This window comes from Antedon bifida, chromosome 5, assembly GCF_963402885.1.
Source record: "Antedon bifida chromosome 5, ecAntBifi1.1, whole genome shotgun sequence".
Lineage (NCBI taxonomy): Eukaryota > Metazoa > Echinodermata > Crinoidea > Comatulida > Antedonidae > Antedon > Antedon bifida.
In genome coordinates, this window is record NC_136230.1 from 26,632,926 (window position 1) to 26,654,006 (window position 21,081).

The 21,081-nt window shown below is 33.3% G+C and overlaps 2 protein-coding genes across 3 annotated transcripts in view; one reads left to right on the forward strand and one right to left on the reverse strand.

Moving 5' to 3' along the window:
• Positions 1 to 354: 354 nt before the first annotated feature.
• LOC144843698 (N-alpha-acetyltransferase 16, NatA auxiliary subunit-like) lies at positions 355 to 16,799 on the reverse strand. Its single transcript, XM_078700590.1, has 19 exons — positions 16,661 to 16,799; positions 15,425 to 15,509; positions 14,562 to 14,666; positions 13,603 to 13,691; positions 12,877 to 12,945; positions 12,214 to 12,348; positions 11,584 to 11,734; positions 9,197 to 9,412; positions 8,482 to 8,661; positions 7,576 to 7,748; positions 6,934 to 7,086; positions 6,256 to 6,384; positions 5,765 to 5,914; positions 4,711 to 4,944; positions 4,068 to 4,176; positions 3,569 to 3,667; positions 3,010 to 3,153; positions 2,760 to 2,857; positions 355 to 2,314 (listed from the first exon to the last, which is right to left on the reverse strand). The coding sequence occupies exons 1-19, from the start codon at positions 16,715 to 16,717 to the stop codon at positions 2,069 to 2,071; spliced, it is 2,622 nt and encodes an 873-aa protein (XP_078556716.1). The 5' UTR covers positions 16,718 to 16,799; the 3' UTR covers positions 355 to 2,068.
• A 248-nt stretch (positions 16,800 to 17,047) lies between these two features.
• Positions 17,048 to 21,081, forward strand: part of LOC144842811 (ragulator complex protein LAMTOR1-like) — a 131,866-nt gene continuing 127,832 nt past the window's right edge. The window contains exons 1-6 of one of the 2 annotated variants that reach the window (XR_013612180.1): positions 17,048 to 17,242; positions 17,602 to 17,672; positions 18,022 to 18,108; positions 18,519 to 18,596; positions 18,813 to 18,942; positions 19,329 to 19,664. Coding sequence is in view for 1 of the 2 variants with exons in the window: in XM_078699357.1 (XP_078555483.1) it covers positions 17,201 to 17,242; positions 17,602 to 17,672; positions 18,022 to 18,108; positions 18,519 to 18,596; positions 18,813 to 18,942; positions 19,329 to 19,424 (504 nt within the window). In the remaining variant the exon portion in view is untranslated. Of the gene's footprint in view, positions 17,243 to 17,601; positions 17,673 to 18,021; positions 18,109 to 18,518; positions 18,597 to 18,812; positions 18,943 to 19,328; positions 20,589 to 21,081 lie in introns of those variants that run through there. The other variant, XM_078699357.1, reaches the window with a different exon arrangement.

Sequence of the window (21,081 nt, forward strand, 5' to 3'; positions counted from 1 at the left end):
GCCTAAGTGTGAATGGTGAATACGGCCACAGATTCCTTGTCTTTAGATCTACGTTCACACACACGTTTTGGATTCTGTAATCAAAACATACAAGTGAATGCAGCACATGAACATTTTATATATTGTATTACATAACACCTAAATAAATTCCTGTTATTTGATTGGACGATTGTGGGTCACATGGCGTGCAATAGTACACACTATCCAACCACCGGACCTAATCAGAGCTTAGTGTGAACATATCTTAACATATATAGTCTTTGATATACACAGTCTGGCAAAAATCATATATATGGAGTAAATTCAATCCAGCACATTTTTCTTTAAAACAGATTTGACAAAATTAACTCCAAGTTAAAACTATGTTACAGGTTTTTAATTCTGTTGATTTTAACAAATCGAATGTTTTTTGATAGCTTATAGCAATTTATGAAATAAATAATCATTTTATTTTTTTGTATTACAAACAGAATTACCACTGCAATCATTAAAATACATCTGCCTCAATAACACTGAATGTTTCAATTTGAAATCTCTCATCTAAAAGTCACAGTTAATGTAAAATTATTCTACTTTCATTTCTAAAAAAATTGCTATTGTTGGATACAGAAATTTCAACACGAAATACAAGTCTGTAACCTGTACAAAAACGCAACATCAGCAACAATTTTTGGTTATTTTCTACGAAAAAATGGGAATTCTTTCAAAAAATTCATACAAATACTACACTGCACACTAGTAAACCCGGATTCAGTATGATGCTCAGAAAAAAAATATTTCCTGTGTATTGGGAGCTGAATGACATACATACACTTCTACTCTTAATACTATACTCATTTTTCAATAGGTTTTTTTTTTCTCTAGCCTTTTTTCAATTGAGCTATACCTGGATGGCCTATTACATAGATATGGAAATCTTCTAGAGTTGTGTTCTTTGTAGAGCACTATATGAAATTGTCAGTATTATTGAAATAAGCTACTATGCTTTTTTAGGCTATCCTGGAAAATCTTTTATAAATGTATTTGATTAGTAGTTAATCTTATCACTTTGTATGGATTTTTTATGATTTTCCAAATAAATTCAAATCAAATTAATTAAAATTGCTATGGAATGTTAGCACAGATATAAATTAGCATGCATGGTATAAAATACGATTCTGTTTGTAACATGGCCCAATATTAAGTTTACTAATTCCTCTATGTTTTAAAAATTGCCAATGTAAACATTTGAAAACCACCATAAAGGCTGTGAAAACATTCAGTGTTTAATCCAAAACTTATTTTCTTTTTCGCTGTAATGAGAGCATGTATAATTGGGTTAATGCATGAATTCGAAAATTAAAGATGTATTGTCCCCCAAAAACATGAAGATTATTTAAATCAGACTTTGAATATGTTATTTTGTAGTTTTAATAAAGTTAATAACTTCCGTAGAAAAAAAAAACAAAACAAAATATGTTTTCACTTATAAAATGACAAAATAAATGGTCACATTCAACCAAAAACCCATTGGCTGGCAGCCAATTTGACCATTTGTTGCATTAAAGTATTTTTTCAGGTAAATACATTTTTTTCGATCCAAGTTTTGGTGAAAGTGGATAACCATTATGTTACATTAAAATGGCATATTAAAAAAAAAATTGTACAAATTATTTTTTCAGGGGGACAATACATCTTTAACTGATTGATTAATTGATAGGTAAGTAGATACTTAGTTTGCAATATGTTGGAAACATTCACTTTATGTTGCTAAGTTTACTATGCGATAAAGTGCATTATCACACATTTGTTACCCAACACTAACCAGTAATACCAGTAAAATGGTGTTAAGTAATACGAACACCAGAAACATAGTGTCAAGTAACACTAACATCAGTAATATGATGTTACGTAACACTAACATCAGTAATATGATGTTAAGTAACACTAACATCAGTAATATGATGTTTAAGTAACACTAGTATATGATGTATGTTACATAATACCAGCCACAGTGCTAAGATACACAGTCCATAGGTTAAACACTGTTTATACAGTGTTAACTAACACTAACAAAGGTCCTTTTTCATCAGGTATTTGATATAAGCTCACTGCCAGCATCTCCGGTAGAGTTGCATGTTTTCCCCATAACTGTTGACTCTTTAATTAATTCTGCATTTCCGTTCGTTTTCAACGATACTAATTCACGCTTTTCTTCGTCACTCAGGAATGATGGAGATAAAGGAAATTGCTCGCGGCATTTCTTTCGGTATAAGTTAGCTGCGTTGGGGTTTTTGAAGTCACTTGTAATTGCTTCTAGAATAGTTGTGCATAACTGAAAAGGAATTTTGAAATTATCGATGTGCACAGAATGTTAAGATAGGGTGTTTGATGGCGAGGATCAATTGTGCTTGGTTTGGCCCAACAACTGAATGTGACTATGCTATAATTCAAGCCATGTTTAAGTCATCAAGAGTTGTTCAACATGGTCATGAATTGTTAAACCTGGTAAGGAGTTGTTTAACCTAGTCAAGAGTTGTTTAACCTGGTCAAGATTTAACAACCAGGTCATGAGTTGTTTAACCTAGTCAAGAGTTGTTTAACCTAGTCAAGAGTTGTTTAACCTAGTCAAGAGTTGTTTAACCTGGTCAAGAGTTTTCCAACCTGGTCAAGGGTTGTTTAACCTAGTCAAGAGTTTTTCAACCAGGTCAAGAAGTGCTAAAACCTTGTCAAGATGGTAAAATTATTCACAGAAGAGTAAAGAAGCAACAAGTACTAACCCGAGGTGTTCTATGTAACATGTTGTCATCCAAGTTAGTTAATTGAGATATAGCAGCCTCTTGTGTTGACGGGTCTATTAATACCTGCATCTTGCATCCTGTAAATAAATTTTTAAAACGTTCTTATCTTTGAATATTGAGGTTAAAAAATAATGGTGTAAAAGTTGATTATTTTAAGAATTTTTGTTCGATTGTTAATTTGCAAATATGGTAAATAATAAAAAACAAACAAAAGGAGGTTTTTCTTTACCTGCAAGCAGATGTGGTAGAGACGTTGCATGCGTTACACGGAAGTCTTTATTATACTCCTTAAGTTCTCTTCCATTTAACATTTTTTGCATTTCATCAGATATAACAGTGTCAACGGCTTCTGGTAACGTCTGCTTTTCCTTTACTGTGCACAAAAAAGTGACAAAATAAAGTGTTAATGTACATTAAAATTAACATTAATGCAAACACTTTGGTACCCAACATAGCGTCCCCTTAGCCGTAATGTTAAAACATATAAACCCCGCCTTTGGGAATCCCTTTCTTTGGGACACCCCTATTATCACCTACAATTTGTGGGGTCCTGAAGGTGTCCCCTGTATTTGTTTCCCCTCGCTTGTTTTACAGGAAAGCATCACTTTATTAGGGTGACCCAATGGAGGGGGTTATACTGTATAAAAAAAAATCAAATAAATTTTCAATACATTCAATTAGCACCATTAGCAATCAAAATTAAATTTAAACTTGTAGCCTACTTGTGCATTTCCATTAAAAATATATAATTTATCGTTTAAATAAAAAAATAAAATATTTTGACTTACGTAGCATGGCGAATTGTACAATACATTTATGTAGTTTGGGGTCGGAGGGTTCTAAAGCATACGCCCTCTTGATGGACTGCAACATTAATAGTACCTTGTCTGCAAGAAAACAAAATTTTAAATAATAATATACATAATCTTTGCTTATCTCATAATGTCTTTTTTTGTAATTGTAATGCGTCCATTTATGTATGTTTTATGTTTAGGGACTACAAAGACAAGCCACTTTGGCTTCTGTGTGTCTTGACCATAAACTAGGTAAACTGTCTGTTGATGTTGAATAAATGTTGTTATTATTATTATTATACAAATAGAACTCCATATAATACGTACAATATTTATAAATTGTGTTTTCCAATTTAATGTTTTTAGGCTAGGAATGGGATCTAACCTTTAACTAGTATAAAGGTAACAAAATTTGATATATTTAACGCATAAAAGACAAACAAAGTTGTTGAGATCTGAGCATTACGGTATAATTTTAGTGTAATAATCTTACCTTTCCTATAGTAGATATCAAATGCCAATAGATGGGTTTGAATCTTGTCCTTAGCTAATGTTTGTAAAGGTTTTAAGAAATAGAGTGCTTCTTGTAATGGGTTTTCACACTGAAACAAAACAAAAATTACAATGGAATGATGGTAATATGTGTGTATAACATTTCTTTGTTTTAGCACAGGGCTTAATTAACATAATTTGTGTGTGTGTGTTTATTTGGTGTTTTTTAAATGGCCACCCCAAAGATTTATTACTAGATGAGTGACCAAGTGGAACCGTAATACCTTGCCATATTAACATCGGCAAGGGTTCGAGCCTTACTCGCTCCTTGGTTCTGGTGGTAGAACGAGTCTTCTCAGATAAGGACTATAAACCGTAGGTCCAGCGTACACATCTGGCTCACATGCACTTTAAAGAACCTAGTACATCTTTTGAGACGAGTAGGGGGTTGCCCCAATGTACTAGTGTACACACAGCCACTGTCACACACAGACACTTATCATAACTCATCAATAGGGCCCCTTGATTGTCAGCATACACTGTTTAGGGTCACCCTCTATAAATAAGGTGAAATAAAATAAATTTAAAAAAATAAAGATATGTGCTAAAAAGTAATAAAGCGAGTGATGTAGTGCGGTTATTACCTTTTCTAATTTATCTGGAATAAGTTCTTCCTCCTTCGGTCCCTCACTTTCTGCATCTTTCTTTTGTTTGCTATCAGACTTTATCTTCTGTTCCTCCTTTTCCTGCGCCTTCTTTTGCGCCCTTCGTTGTTTACTTTTTAATTTCTTCAATTCCTTTGGAGTTAGATTCTCGGTGTCTAGTTGGTCCATCCCGTCGTTATCTTGGATTGGCTTGTCATGTAGGTGAACGTAAACCTTCAAATAATTACAACAAATAATTATATAAGACGTCAAAAAATTAATAATGAATTTATAACATTTAATTCCGACATCGTAGTTGTTTCAGAGCCTTATGGATTTTGATGCACAGTGGTGGATCAAGGATTTTAAAATAGGAGGCAGAGGGAGGGGAGTGGCAGGGTTTAATACCGTATATCCTCTGGTATAATCCCACCCAACTCTGGTTCAGGAAAAAACATCATTGTAAATAAATTTATAGCACAAAATATACGAGAAGAGATAACTAGATCATCTGGTTACAGTGCTCGATACCCAGGTGTATAAATGGGTACCCGGTTAGATCAAGACACAACTTTGCGCTGATTACAAGCTGTATTATGGAAGTATGTTTCCATACATGTTTTTGTTGTGCAATAAGCACTATATAAGAACGAATATTATTATTATTATTGGTAGAGCTAGATATATATCAGAAAATTATAAAATAAAACTTAATTATTGTATTTGTATTCCTGAAAATGTCATGAAAATCATTGTAACAAGACACTATACAATTCAGGATTACACTTTAATATGGCATACATTTTCCCCTTTGTAAGACACTGAAATCTATCTCACAAAGTCTACTTGTATGCAGAATACTAGCAAAACAAATTTTTTACTTTGTCACTAACCTAACCCACTAAATATGGTGAAATGGCAAGGATCTATGCTTAGCTGCGAGGGCTTAACTTTATGGAACACCAATGTAGTTTTGTGTGTGATTAGGAAAGATACGTTACTCTTACTCTACTAAGGCATTGGTGACAATAGGAGCAATTAAACAACAGCCTACCTCTATTGCCACCTGAGCAGCTTTGAAAAAGAACCTATGATGACGAATAATATCTTCTAGACGAAGTAGACTAACATACGCCCTCAACGTCATCTTCCGTAAACAGTATGTGTGAAAGTCAAATTGATCTTCATTTATTTCACAAAAATGCTGAAAAATAATATAGATTAAATTATAATATACAATTTTTTTTGTTTGATATATAAATTATAAGGAAAAATATGAAGGTGGAACTTTTGGAAACCAAATAGCCTTTAAATGGTTGTCTTATTCCACCTCAGCCCAACCGCGTGCATTAAGCTCTGTTTACACTATCAAACTAGTTTGAAAAAAGTGTGATGTGCACAAATATGTTAGTGATATGACATGTCAATATATGGCACATCACATTTTTTTTGTCGCATACAGTTTGATAGTGTAGACAGAGCTTTAGGATGGCCTCAGACACCTAGAGCAGTATCTCAGCTTGTTCATTAACTGGCTTGACTTACCCTATCCACTTGAAAACATTTCTTTAAAGCCTCTCCATACTTTCCTTGTCGCTGGTAACTTGACGCACACTCCGTCTGAAACCACATACACTGCATCTCATTTAAGTTTTCCATAGCTGCTACACTCTCCTGTGTTAGAAAATAACAATACAACTACATATTGAAAACCAAAATTGTTATGTCAACTTTATTAACTCCACACAGAGCCCGGATTCAGTACAGCGGCTGAGAACACTCTGACCTACATAATACAATTACATAATAAAAACCTAAATTCTTATTTGATGTCCACACTGAGCTCGGATTCTGTCCAGAGGCCAAGAAAACTCCTGCCTACATTATGTTCATAATACAACTACATATTAAAAACCTAAATTCTTATTTGATGTCAACTCTATTAACCTATGTCCACACTGAGCTCGAAATCAGTCAAAAACTTTTTAGTGGAGCTGTAACTTGGTAGTTAATGTGCCTGCCTTCCAACCCAGGGTTCAATGCTGACCTAGTGCCAGGGTTGTAACTCACAATTATTTCAACTCCACTCCCTAAGCCTCAAATGAGACTTAGTTTATAAGCACGATAAATTATAAAATAGTTCATACATCCTGTAATTGGCCAATTTTTGCTCGCTGTTGGATGAGTATGAAATAACAAAAAAATATAAAACAAACATCTTACCCTTGTGAATTTACTGCACATGTCTTCAGCTTCTTTTACCAAGTTTCCCTTTAGTAGATACTTGGCACATTTAGAGTTAATAAACCGATCAGCCGTGTCTAATGATTGCGCTTCATCCATGCATTCAATCGCCTTCTGAATGTCCCCAGCATGCTAAAATATTTAACATATTGTCATTGTAACTGATTTTAATTATCTTTTGTGTCAGGGATCAATAACTTGTAAAAGGTGTTAAGTGTATTTTAGAGCACCTCTAACAAATTCAGGTTGAAACTGTTGTTAAAAGAGGACATTTTGTTGAGGTAAATGGTTTCTACTGTACATTAATGTAATTAAGACGCAGTTGGCCAAAACAGACAACCATTATGTATAACATACAATACTATGTAAAATAGTTATCAGTCTTTGTGACTGAATAAACCATTAATGCATATTTGTTGTGCATGCATTTACATTTTTGAGCAAAAAAACAATATTCAAAGTTCACAATAATTTCTTAATAATAATAATAATGCATAAAGTTCATCTTATCATTTTTTTAAATTGACACAGTTCACTGATCAGAGGTCAAGCAGTATGCCTGGGTATTGAAGTAAGACCATACAGTCTCAAACAAAATGTTAAGGCTGTTGCTAAGCCTACCTTATAAATCTTAGCTTTCACTACAAACAGTTCTATATGGACTGGCGTGTGCTCAATGGCTTTATCAATGTACTCCAACGCCTTGACTGAATCACCCATCATGTCATGGTGTATCGCTAGGTAATACCAACCCCACATCAACATCGATGGCATACCAATTTCTGCACTTGGATCTGAAAGAGCAAAATATAATGTCACAATAATGTTTAGGCTTAGTTATTTACATGGTAAAGTCTGACCTACACACCAATGTTACCAATAACTATGCGCAGGTAAATAACTGCGCCTGAACAGGCCCAATTTTATGTTAAGCTTAGTAGAAATACAAAACAGGAGGGATGTGAAAGAAAATATTGATAAATATGATTCTTTGCTTTTTTATGTTGGAAGAGTTTCAAAAACAAAGATAGAAAACAAAGTTTAACAAACGTTGTGTAATTCTTCATTCAGAAAAATAAGATTACTACAATCCCAGTCCCTAAAAAGGTCCTTAATTGGAGGTACTGTAATTTCATTTCATCTTTTATTTCGGAAAAAATAATACAGAGTACAAAATTCTCCATAGCTCAAGAACAAATTAGTGTCTACATTATTATAAATATCAAGAAAAAATATATATATATATAAATAAACCAACGTCACATAGTCACATGGTTAATACAATAGCTTCATCTAACTACCATGTAGATTGGATGATGGATAAGCAAAATCATAAATGCATTTCGTGACCATATTGTGTCCTCCCTAACCTGCACAACATGCCATACACCACATTAAGCTGTAGTTCATAGAATGAGCAAACATGGTGCTGGCACTGCATGACCTAGGTTTATTAAGGAGAAGGCGTAAGGCATTACTAAAGCACACCTTTAGTGCTTCCATAGATTTTACATTAAAATTTCTTACCATGACCATACAGGTTTCCAGTAGTTTGCAGAGTGTTTACATGGTCCATTAGAATTCTCTCTATCAAAGCTGACTTCACTTTGTTTGCATACAATGCCTTGATATTCGTCATGGCTGGGGCTACTCCTTTCACTAATGCCTTTTGCAGATACATATCAATCATAACTTCAAATTCATCGCCTATAAAAGAGAAATTCATTCGGTTCCAATAACAACATACAAGAACACAAAATGGTTTACAAGCAATACACTAAACAGGAGATTTAAAACTGGTACAAAGCTTCAATAAAACATAAAAAGCTGAAAAGACATGCGATAAATGATTTAAAATTAACCGCAAAAGAACTAGCCTAGCACAACCTAAAATTATGTTGTTATATTGTAATAATAATAATAAACATAACAAACAGTACTAACATAGTTTTTTTTTTGGGGGGGGGGGGGGAGGGGGTTAGACACTCTGTTTGACAGTCAACCTTCCTTTACTAGTGTAATAATCACATCATGTTTTCCTTAGGCTCAATTTACACTATCAAACTTTGTGACAAAAAAATGTTATGTGCCCATGTGTAGACATGACATCATATCAGTCCCATATTTGGGCACATCATATTATTTTTTGTCAAACTAGTTCGCTAGTCTAGACAGAGCTTTACATATGTTTAAATTGGATTGAGCAGTAATAACTAATTAAAAGACTTTAACCGGATCTTACCGTGAGCTACTTTCATCATCAGATGTTTCGGCATGGACGCTCTTGGATATTTTTCTGTAAATGGTTTGAATGCTGCAGCCTTTTCGTCATCGGTGTGACAGTCACAAGCAGTAGCGTACGACTCCAAGTACAGCCTGTTTTCAGGGTTTCTCTCCAGCAAACCTTCATAGATGTGCGAGGCTTCTACTTTTCTGCCTAGCTTTAAAAATATCTCACCTGGGATTAGAAAGGTTAAACAATTGTCAATTGATCAATACAGTCACGTCATCAATAATAGATAATAATATCAATAATAAATAATATCAATAACAAATAATATCAATAACAAATAATATCAATAGCATACTTCTAATCATACAATGTATTAAGACACATTTTATCCAAAATTGCACACATTCAAAGTTTGGTAGAATTTTCAGATTGTTAAAGTTGAAAATAAACAACGATAACGGTGATCAAGCCGGACCGCTAATATTTACAAATTTTTACGAGATCATTAATAGTTTTTTGGTTAAACAATTTTTAACGTTGATTTTTACCCCTCATTTCTGTAAAATCGTTGATAAAATCGTATGTAAATGGGTGACACATCAATGAAATTTAAAAAATATATTTTTCAAATGAGGAACCGCCAGCCCCGCCCCCAAATAAATCCCCCTGGAGCATGCTTAATATGAGAGTGTGGAGTGCAAGTATATAACTTAAATTTACAGTTAATTAGTTATCCGCATTCAGCGGATAACTCCTTGTAACTGTATGAAATCATCTTTTTTTTTTTTTTTTTTTCTTTATTATTCTTTCTTTGTGTCAATTTTGTGTCTCGCGTATCTCAAAAACGTGTTAACATAACATTTTATAACTTTGTCAACATGTCGGCATTTACGTGAAATTGTGCACCTCCTATTGTGAATGACGTGAGAGTTGCGCAACGTGATTTACGCGCATTTTTATGAATTTCGCGTATTTAACATAAATCAAAAACTATATAACAATTTAAACTGAAACTTAACAAAAGTTTAATTTATATCTTGCGCTAACTGAATGTGAAAAAAAAATGGCATGTTTCACACAAACTTACGCGCGCACGCGCGTTTAAAATTTCAAAATGCGAAAAATCAATTTCTAATCAACTTTCTACGCGTTTCATGTCATTTTAAGCATGTAAAAAATTCCCACGCGCGCGCATATTTTTACGCGCGCGGTGCGCACGTAGCATTGAAAACAATTTTTTTCGCGTGATTTATGTTTTTTTAGCCTTTTCTAGTAATTTTACCAACTTTTGAACAATTTCGATATAAAATTACGTCATACGGGCACGTCGAATTGGATAATTTACGTGCATTTTTTATTAAAAAGTTCAAAAAATCGTCAAAATTTGTCAAAATTATGCCCTTTTTTAAACAGTCGTAGTTCCTAAACTAAACGGTGAAAGTTATTTTTTTTGCATATTCTGGAAGTTGATGAGTTGTAGATTTTGGATCATGCGTTAATATGGCTAACCGGACATTGTGACGTCACCGTATGGCCACGCGAATATAAAATATAGGATTTTTGTATCTTTCATCATAGCGCATGACATTTAATAGAGCGCATCTCCAATTATCTGTTTTCCATTTTTACCCAAATTTTTATATTATCTAGGTCAATCAACTATCTTTCGCATGAGTTAAAAATATTTTAATTTTTATGACGTCATCATGTCTAAAAATGTAAATAATGTGGGTCACTTATTTTCATCTTTACAGTAAATTTCAATCTGTTATAGCTCGTCAGAATAAAACGTGATAATCATGATTAAAACGTTTTCTGGAAGCTATTGGATTGTAGATACGAATTCATGTGAACATTTTGCCAATCGGATGTTGTGACGTCATCATATGGCCAGTTGAATAAAAAAAGTCGTATTTTCATATTTTGCGTAATAGTTCATCACATTTAAAAGGGCGCGCATCTATATTTTACGTATTCAAATTTCTTCTACACGGTAATATGTGGTTGCTGAGATAATGTCCTTCCGAAATTGCTGTCTTAGTTTTTCATTTTGATACCGTCGCCATGTTAAAAATAGGAATAACCGGGGGTCCCGTAATTTCACCTATTCTACACTGTATGTAATATGTATACAGATTATACCGTTTATACTGTATATACTATATGACACAAAATTGACAGAATTCAGCACTAACAACATATCATATTCTTCAGATCAGGTCATAATGCCATAATCTTTTTCCGTGTGCAAAAGTCTAACGTATGACGTGCACGTGGCGTTTGTCGTGCGGATAACTAACTCGTCAAAGTGACGAGTTTCATGTCTAGTTCAAAATTCAAACTATATAACCTATTTTTTTACAAATTAAATTCCTAACACACATCACATTATATACCTCTAGTTTCCTGGACAGAGAGTCTATCGTTAATTTGATCTTCATACTGGTTCAGATGCCCGAGGGCTTCTTCTAGCTTCCCAGCATCCTTCATGACATCGTTTTGATAGAGTAAGAATTCACTATGTTCATAGTCGTACTGTTTTACCTGCTGAAAAAACAAATGTAAAAACATATTATAATTCATCTTTAATTTAAAGATGTATTTCCTCCAAAAACATGAAAAATGAATATTACTAAAATCAGACTTTGAATAGACCATTTTGCAGTTTTAAAAAAGTTATTCACTTTTGTAAAAAAAAAACAAATGATTTTACTTCAATATTAACCAAAAACCAGACAATTTAAGTTTTACATGTTACTTAAGCTTGGTTTCCACTAGGACGAGATGCAGCAACTTAGGCGCAATGCAAGACAGATAACAATGACAAGTTTGTCATTGGACCAATTACTTGCGTTGCTCTTATGCCCTTGCGTTGTGTTCTAGTGGGAAATAAGCCTAAGTTACATGTGCATTGTACAGTCAGTACACAGGATTCCATCAATTCAAAGACTCTTATAAAGCATGTATGTTTTTATTAACTTTTAAACAGTTATTTATGTAGTAAAAACAAACAACTATATATTTACTGTTTGAGTTTTTCTATATTCTTCTAATATATTTAATGACTGGGTATAGTCCTTCAGTAGATGATGTGCAATGGCGTATCCTATCCAGGAGGCTCGTTGCACTGGTCTTAGCTGCAGTAACTGGTATCGTGTATCCTGCAAAAAAAACAACAACCCCAATAATTATAACAAAGACAAACGCACATTTAAATGCGACCTTCAGTGGCAGATCCACGATTTTAAATATACTTTTTTTTAAATTGTAAATTCAGTGAGCTTTCTTATATAATATTATATAGTAATAATTTTATTAAAATAAATTTTAAATGTTTGAAAATGTACTCATATTATTTCTATTTTAACTGGCAAATAAAAATTTAATCTTGAGCTGATTTTAATCCAATATTCTAACTTTGATACGGTGATAAATTTAACACTTTGATTTTGCTTAATTTGAAATATGGCTGGTTATGTGTTCGAGAATTATAAAGTTTCAATTAGACAATTATTTTTGTAAATATGAAAAATTTCATTTCTATAAGGGTTGAATCTTGGTTCCGTAACCTCTTACAAAAACTGGACTGTTCTTACAGAAATGTCACCTTCTAAAAAAGCCATTGAGGCCGGCTTATGGAACCGGTGTTTGGGGGAGTTGGCTGTAGCAATAAGTGGCTAGCTACTTACTCTGTAGCCCTCCAGGTCCCTCATCTGAATCTGTAGCAGTGAAAGATCTCTCAGAATTTGAAGATTATCCTGTCAACCCAAACAAAGCAACAATTTAAAAAAAACATAAACATTATTATGTAAACAGGAAAACAATACAGAAAAAACAAAGACAGGTAAATAGCAGTTCCTAGGCATAAAAGCTACAATAATCAACAATTATGTGAACCTTCACCTGCTAATTATTACTAACACAAACAAATTCCTATAGTGGATATGTTGTGTATTAACTAAAATATTATGATATATTTAATTTCATATTAATATCCAAATTTATTTATTACAGTAAAAACAATGGCATCAACTACAGCTACATTCAAACTAGTTTCACAGAATTCTGTATATTAAGCTCTGTCTACACTATCATATCATACAAGTTTGACAAAAAAGTGTGATGAGCCCAAATATGGTAGTGATATACCCAAATATGGTAGTGGTATGACATCATCATGTCCATATATGGGCACATCACATTTATTTGTCACATCAAGTTTGAAAGTGTAGACAGAGCTTAACAACACAGCATCGTCTTCCGTTCATTGAAACTGAACAAGTGTGAATGTAGATTAAGAAATAATTAAATAGAAAACATTGAGTTTTTTTTTTCATCCTGTAGTGTAATTGTCACATTGTTTTACATGCTTTCTGTGCGCCAAATAAAAAAACAAGATAAACAATTAGTGTTACCTTATCCCACTTTAAGGCATTCCTATAGCACTTGATGGCGTCATCATACTTGCGATCAGATCTTTGAAGAAGTCCATAGACATGCCAACCTAAAGAAGACTGCTAAGGAAAGCTTTCAAATATTCATTGAAAAAAAACAGCTTCTTTATGAGGAAATCACTGGACAGTTGTTACTGACAGTAGCAATGACAGAGTAGGCCAAGTGTTCTCCGAAGCAGGTTTAGGCAGCAACATTTTACCAGACTAAATTGGCTTTAACTGGTATTAAAAATGGTGAGAACAAATTATACATAATTTAACACTTTTCTATGAGTGGTAGGTTAGGCCTAGCCATTAAAAACATAGACCAACAGCAATCAAAGGCTATATATTTGTCAATTAGATAGACGAAAGTACAATATTATTTGACTTTTTTGTTTATCTTATAGTATATCAATAATTCGGTAGTTCACTTAATTTGCCGGACTTGGCTTCTATATTGAGAGAACACTGAGGCTTAAATACAATGACTTGTAGTTCAGAATATACGAAGATAAAACACAAGATTCTATGTAAGTTTATATAACCAAATAGCATCAGTATCATAAATTCTGTAATTCTCACAAGAGCAATTATTATTATTAAGTTTTGTGTCAACAGTCAGGGTTTACCCCTAGCCTTTACTTTTCCAGAGCCACCCACAAGCAGTGGCGTAACGGCTATGAGCGCTCACTGGCTAAACCCAGGGGCCCTGGAGTTTATGGAGGCACATGAACAGTGCCCAGTGGAAAAAACAGGCATTAAATTATATGTTGGAACTTGCAGGGTCAGTTAGGTTTCCTAAACCAGGGGCCTCAGGCCTCTGCATTACGCCACTGACCACAAGGTTTATTTTTCCCATAGCTGGGGATCTCTGTTTCATATGCACCAGGTATAGTATTATTAATGACAAGTGATAGGTTATATATGGGTAAGGATACACACATGGCTCTTCAGATCATTTCTAAGACCTCTCCGAACGAGGTCGTACGCTTCTTCCTTTCGACCCAAACAATTCAACGTCAATCCTTTCATTGCAAGAGTTTCTACAGATATCAAAATAAAATCATTGATTAAAAATTAACTGACAGGAAATTTGCTTTCAAATGGTACAAAGAAGAAGTCATACATTATGGTACTACCTTAGTAATGTTATTACATTTTTATGAATAACAAACTAGCTAGATAAAGCAGTATTTAAAAAGGCTTGATTAGGCTGCTTTTGCTATTTTATTAACTTGTAGTAACCTTCACACGGTAGTCATTATATGCACTTTAAGTAAAGAAAAAGTTTGGCAAATTTTGCCTTAAATACAAAAATTCACTCCACTTCAATAGTAATATTGTTGTATTCTCATTTTAGGCAAATTGCCAAGGATAACCACAAGTGAATTCATTCACTATCCTTCTCAAAGGTGGTAATCCCGTTCACAAGACAAACATACACAAGATGCTCTACATAAACAAAGACTTATTACAAGTTGTAAATTGTCACTACGATTATCTAATGATAACCTAAAATTACACATGCCTAGATAACGTATGGTGATCGTGCATTTATTGTCTGAAACTCCATCTATATGGAACACTCTTCCGATTAACATCAGGAAATCAAAATCTACAGACTTGTTTAAAAGGCATTTGAAATCATATTTATTCCAACAAATTTACGAGTGCTAGCGGTTCTGGCATTGCACCTTAGAACTTATCTTTTTGGAAAGAATTCGGAGCATTATAAATATGAATTGATTGATTGAGAAAAAACCATTGTGTCAGTACTTTAACATAACAAAAAACATCTTACCTCCATGTTCTGCAAACTTTGGATTGCCCAATATTTGCTTGGAGTACTTCAAACCAATTTTGTATTGCTTGTGTTCGTAACATTTCTAAACATCGGAATAAACAAAATACACTTGCTACTCTACGATCAAACCTTTAAATTTGAGTTATTAAAAAAATGTGTTGTGCAATTTGGACCTAAAATATTTGCTTTATTGTGTATGTGCAATTTGAACGATTTGCGCAATTTCAAATTGTGCAAGGATTTCCATGCGCAATAAATTTGAAATTATGCTGTGCAATTTAAACACAAAATAGTAGGCATTAAAAGGAGAAGCCCCGTCATATTCACTCATTGGCACTTGATCTGGTCACACTACCTCGGCAACCTCAGCCCATCATAGCACTTATCCACATGGCTGCGAGAGAATCACAGGCTACCTAGGGCTGTGCCTATTTTTGCTGTCTAAATTTCTTGTTTCTCTGATTAAAACATAAATCGTTTTATTCTTTATATTTATAAATAACAATTCATTCTGTTAAGATTAATAATATCATTTGCATTATTTATAAATATATGCAAGATAGTATTTTAGTAAGATTATCAAGCTTTGCTTTATCAAATACTGAAACTACTTTGCGCGGTTTGTAATTTTCTGCCCAACTACAATTGAGTAACTTTGATAATAATTATTGAGCAAGGGAAATCCATGCACAATTTTCGAATTTCAAATTGCACAAATCATTCAAATTGTGCATAACATTAGGCATAAGCCTACACAATTTGAAACAGTGCAAGGTATTTTTTAATAATCATGGTAGGTAGTAAACCCAGTTATAAGTTAGACCTATTATGCATACAGATACAGTATAGCCTACAGATACAGTATAGCCTTAGGTCAAGGCAAAAATTAAATTGTCAATTGATTGTTCACCGTTTTATATTATTTATTTTGCTTCAACATAAAAAAACATTATTTTCTGGAAAATTAATCATTGCATTGTGAAGCGAAGATAGGTGGTGTTTAATCCCCATTTTACAAAATTAATATCATTAGTTTAGGTTTAGTATTCACCGCCCCTGAGAAACGGCTATGCCTAGGCTAGCCGGTTTCCGTCTCATATTCTTTTTTTTTCAATGCTGACGACCGGGTTCCCCCACCCAATCCGTGCGATCTCCACAAAAATCACCACACACAACCAAACGAGGTGTGTGTTCTCAATACCTATTCAAACATATAAATGTCAGTTAACCTACCAAAATTCGTTTAAATAAACTATTTTCTTTTGATGGTAGAGGTTGTGAGCTTGGCATTATAATTTCTTTGGTAAAAGAATGCCTTCTAATACCAATTCCAAAAGGAATTTTCCTTCGGCAAAAACCTCGTGGATATCCAAACGAGCCAAAATGGCCGACGGAAACAACGCATGCGTGTTGCTAATGTTGGAACATGATCGAAAAAATGTATTAGATCATTAAAAATCGTAAACGAATTTAGTATCCTAGGCCTAATTACAATATGATTAATTTGTACACGCAATATTATTTTAATTAAAGCAGAAATTAAGTTACAAAAATGTATCTTTTTAGAATTTAACGCTTCAGTGAGTCCACCACCACACACATACTCGCGAGTCGTCGCGCGCGAACAGTATCACTTTTTTCAAGTCACTTGACTTGTTCGGAAGCGCTTGCCTAGAGAGTTGACTGTTAAAATCCTTGTTTATAACTTACTTTTTAGGGTATAATCCCAACAACAATGTAATTTCACTTATTCTTGACCTAATTAACATTGAAATGGGTTGTTGTTTCGATAAAGCGAAAGACGAAGGAGCCCAGGTAAGTTTTAAGTATTGTTATTGTGAACGTCGTAGCATTGATGACTTGTGGTCACATGATTCTCACGGCACTGGATCCCGAAAGAATCGCCGGGTGAACAGGCTGTGAGAGAGCTAAGCCTAGCCTAGCGCATAGTATTGATTACAAAATGTACAAAAACAGAAATAAAACTAGGCCTAGGCCCTAGTCATCTTCAAACATAAATATTTCATGACATACTTTTGTTAATAATTTAGTCTCAATTAATACTTAGCTTTATTTAAAAATAAGTTAACAATAATTTTAACACCTTTATTAATTTTAAAACAGAAACACAGAGAGACCAATTTAGGCTAATAATGTTTTTTTTTTCAATTCAGGATGAACCTGGAGAACGAAGCAGCCTTTTGCGAAATCCGGTTGGCAATACTCCACATCGCCCGATAACAAGGTACATCCTTCCGATGATATAAATCACATTTATAATAATATAATATTAATAAGGATTGTAGGCCTATTTATCAAAGACTCTTCTCTAATGATTTCAGATATCTCCAGTACTACTTAAATTTATGAAAAACAATATGCTTAAATCAAAATCCTTCTGAGTTTCTTTTGATTTTGCAACCTTTTCCTGACGCACCAATAAACTGTAGCTGTCGAGTAAAAAATTCTATGCATACTATCATATTTTTACTAATTTTTCATAAAAATTACTGAAAATAATTATATTATCAAATTGAGAAATACAATGTTTTTGTACCTATTTGTATCCAAATGTTTTTTTTTCATTCTTGCAGTGATAATTTTCCAAATCACACACCACCATCTATCAGCAAAGGCGATGAACAGTCAGCACTTACTAGAATACTTAACCAAGCAGCGAGGTATGATTTTGAATGTGTTAAATTAACGCATGCTAAAAGTAACAAAATAACAATAGCGAAAGTAGCTACAAAATTGGCACTATTTAATTTATCGTATAGTCAACTGTGCAAATTAATGTTTGTTATTGTCAAATTCATTGCTTACTATCGTACCAATAAAAACTTTAAATGCATGGTTGATAGCAATTTCCTATTTTAAACAATATTTCTATGTATAGATAAATAATAATATTCCAAAATAAACTGGATGGCCTAGTATGGCTAAAGTCTAAGAAACGGTTTCTTCCAACTAAAAACAGCACTACTGTACATAACAAAACAAAGCTTTCTATTTTCCTGAGAATTCCATCTGAAAAAGTATTAAATTGCATAAATGTTTGTTGTATGTAAATGATTTTATTTTTCCACAGTAATATAATTGATGTAGCTGCTATAGATTCACCTTCAATGGAAACACATGAATATATGGATAAAGCAAGATATTATAGGTAAAATAGGCATTAGGCTTATACATACTTAATAATATATACATAGGGATATTTGTTTACTGAGCACAGCAGATCTAGCCTCTCACTGTTTTAATGCAAGCAGGGAGTGGGACTAGATCATTGAAAGTGACCAGTGGAATACACAGCTATTGACATTTTTTCTTTCAAAAAAAAAAAAAATATGCACATGATAAATTCTGTAGCATTTGTTTTTAGTTCCAGATTAGCTGTGGTTGGCAGCGGTCCAAAGAAAGCATATACTACACAAGTTGCATTACCAAATGGTGTAGGAGTTCCGCATTCAATTTTATCAACAGATCCTATTACATTAGCAGATATTGATATGGTAAGCCAATGGACTTCAATGATTTACTTGTTTTACACATTTTTTTTTCCTATGGCGATTTGGTTCCTAAATCCTGCTCTTTCATGCTGATTCGGTTCCTAAATCTTGCTCTTCTTTTAAGCCGATTTGGTTCCTAAATCCTGCTCTCTGGGTTGTATTTATAGTGTGTTTAATCTGTTTTAATGTGATGTTTAAGCCATTGGTATGTGCAGGGTGAAGAATGTAGTTCACCATTTAGAGAAAGTGCAAGGTACCTGGGAACCGGGTCCCTGGGAATCACATCCAGGGTTCAAACACTTTAGTGAAACTCCATTCTAAAACAACCTGTTAAAACAACTACATTTAATTCATTTGCCAAACTATTATCCTCCTTCTGTTTCTTGTAGATTTCCGAAGCTGTTAAAATGGCATCTGTAGCAATTAACAATGTAAAAATAGAACATAAAGAAGATTTAGTTGTACAGTTCGCACTACCCAGTTAAAATGCATACACTTATTAAAAAATTATTGGAAATGTTGATCAAAGTTCTCATGCATTCGCCGATAACACAAACGGTAATGCAATTGTGAGCAATCATTTGTTCATAAACACAGGTGGACTTTCAAGGTAATAATAAATGCAAATTTATGCAGAAGATTCGCGATCAAATATGATATGGCACATCACTTTGGAAAGGGTCCATTTGCCACAAATGCCTGGGTGCAATTATTATATGAAAGCAGTAACCAGCAACTGGGTCAATTCTGATGAGGTCAACTCTTATGAATTCATTTAGACATTTTTTATCGATTTAACTTTAAAATATATTTTGACAAAAAATGACTAAAGTTGTTTCCATTTGATGTAAATACATAAATTTAATTAGTTTATGCTTTTTTTTTCTTACCTATATCTTGCGTAATGGATATTCATTATGTTTGACTACAATCTTTGAAATGTAACCAAAATCACCTAGTTAGTAATAAGTATATACTGATTAAACTTGTGCATGATTAAAAACAATTAGAATATAGTATATTAATAAATTTTCCATAAAACATGTCATTTGCTGAATTTGGTCAAAGGTCATGTGCTATGTTTTAAGAGTTGAATAACAACCTAATAAAACTCCTTTCACACCCTAGTATTAAAGGCGAGTGGCGAAGTGTCTTATTTTTATCCTTAGGCAAGACACTTTACTTATGTTTGCCTCTCTGTATAATTGTGTACCACCAGTTAGATCAAGACACAACTTTGCGCAGATTACTAGCTGCTGCATTATGGGAGTGTGTTTGATCCAAAAAAAGGTATTAATGTGAAGAACTTAGATGCATTGTGCAATAAGTGCTATATAAGAACAAATATTATTGTGAAAAGGGTAGGATTCTTTTTCAACTCATACTATATGGCACCAACACATATTGAGGGAAATGTATCTCTACCTGCAGTTTTGTTTTATGCCGTACAATTGACATTGGTATTCCAACCCCGATTAACATTATGATAGAAAATTCAACCAATATTTATTGAATGTTCAATATCATTTCTAATCATATTTCTGTAGATTTAACGGCAACACTAAAAATATGATAATGCCACATAAATATATCAGTATTTACTGTAGTTCCTTTTTGGGCAATAAAACTTTTTGTACTTGTAAACAAGACTTGTTGTTTGAACTATTTGTTTAGTTTTTAGAGTGTTCTATTTTGTTTTGCGAACAGCAAATTTTGTAATCTTATAGTAGACCCATGAATCACTGGAAAGACAACAACAAAGAATGGACCAAACTGACTCACAATAAGCCACAGAGGACAGGGCCACATGGAGGAGAGCTGTTAAATCATCTACAGTGCCCCAACAAACACCTAAGGGCAAAGTAAGCAAGTATAGTAGCCCTAGCCAGTCATAGGTCCAACACTTACCTTCAATTTCATTTTCACTTTTTACCTGTTCATATGTAAAGATGATCACCAGAATTTGCCTGTCAGATACCAAACAATCGTACAAAGAAGTAATTGGATAACTCAAACCATCGTATTAAACTGAGAAAAACAAATTTAAAAAACATTTTAATTTTCGAGAAAGCAAATACATATTGTCTTTATAATTTACAATAACTTGCCTTTCATAAAATGGATCAGTCCTTGATTGGCAGA

Excerpts from the sequence above, each read along its gene's own strand:
- LOC144843698 (XM_078700590.1), bottom strand. The coding sequence starts at position 16,717 with ATGCCAAGCTCACAACCTCTACCATCAAAAGAAAATAGTTTATTTAAA. Across the intron at positions 6,385-6,933 it reads TGTGCAGTAAATTCACAAGG|GAGAGTGTAGCAGCTATGGA; the intron begins GTAAGATGTTTG and ends TTTCTAACACAG. Across the intron at positions 3,154-3,568 it reads TGTACAATTCGCCATGCTAC|TAAAGGAAAAGCAGACGTTA; the intron begins GTAAGTCAAAAT and ends TTTTGTGCACAG.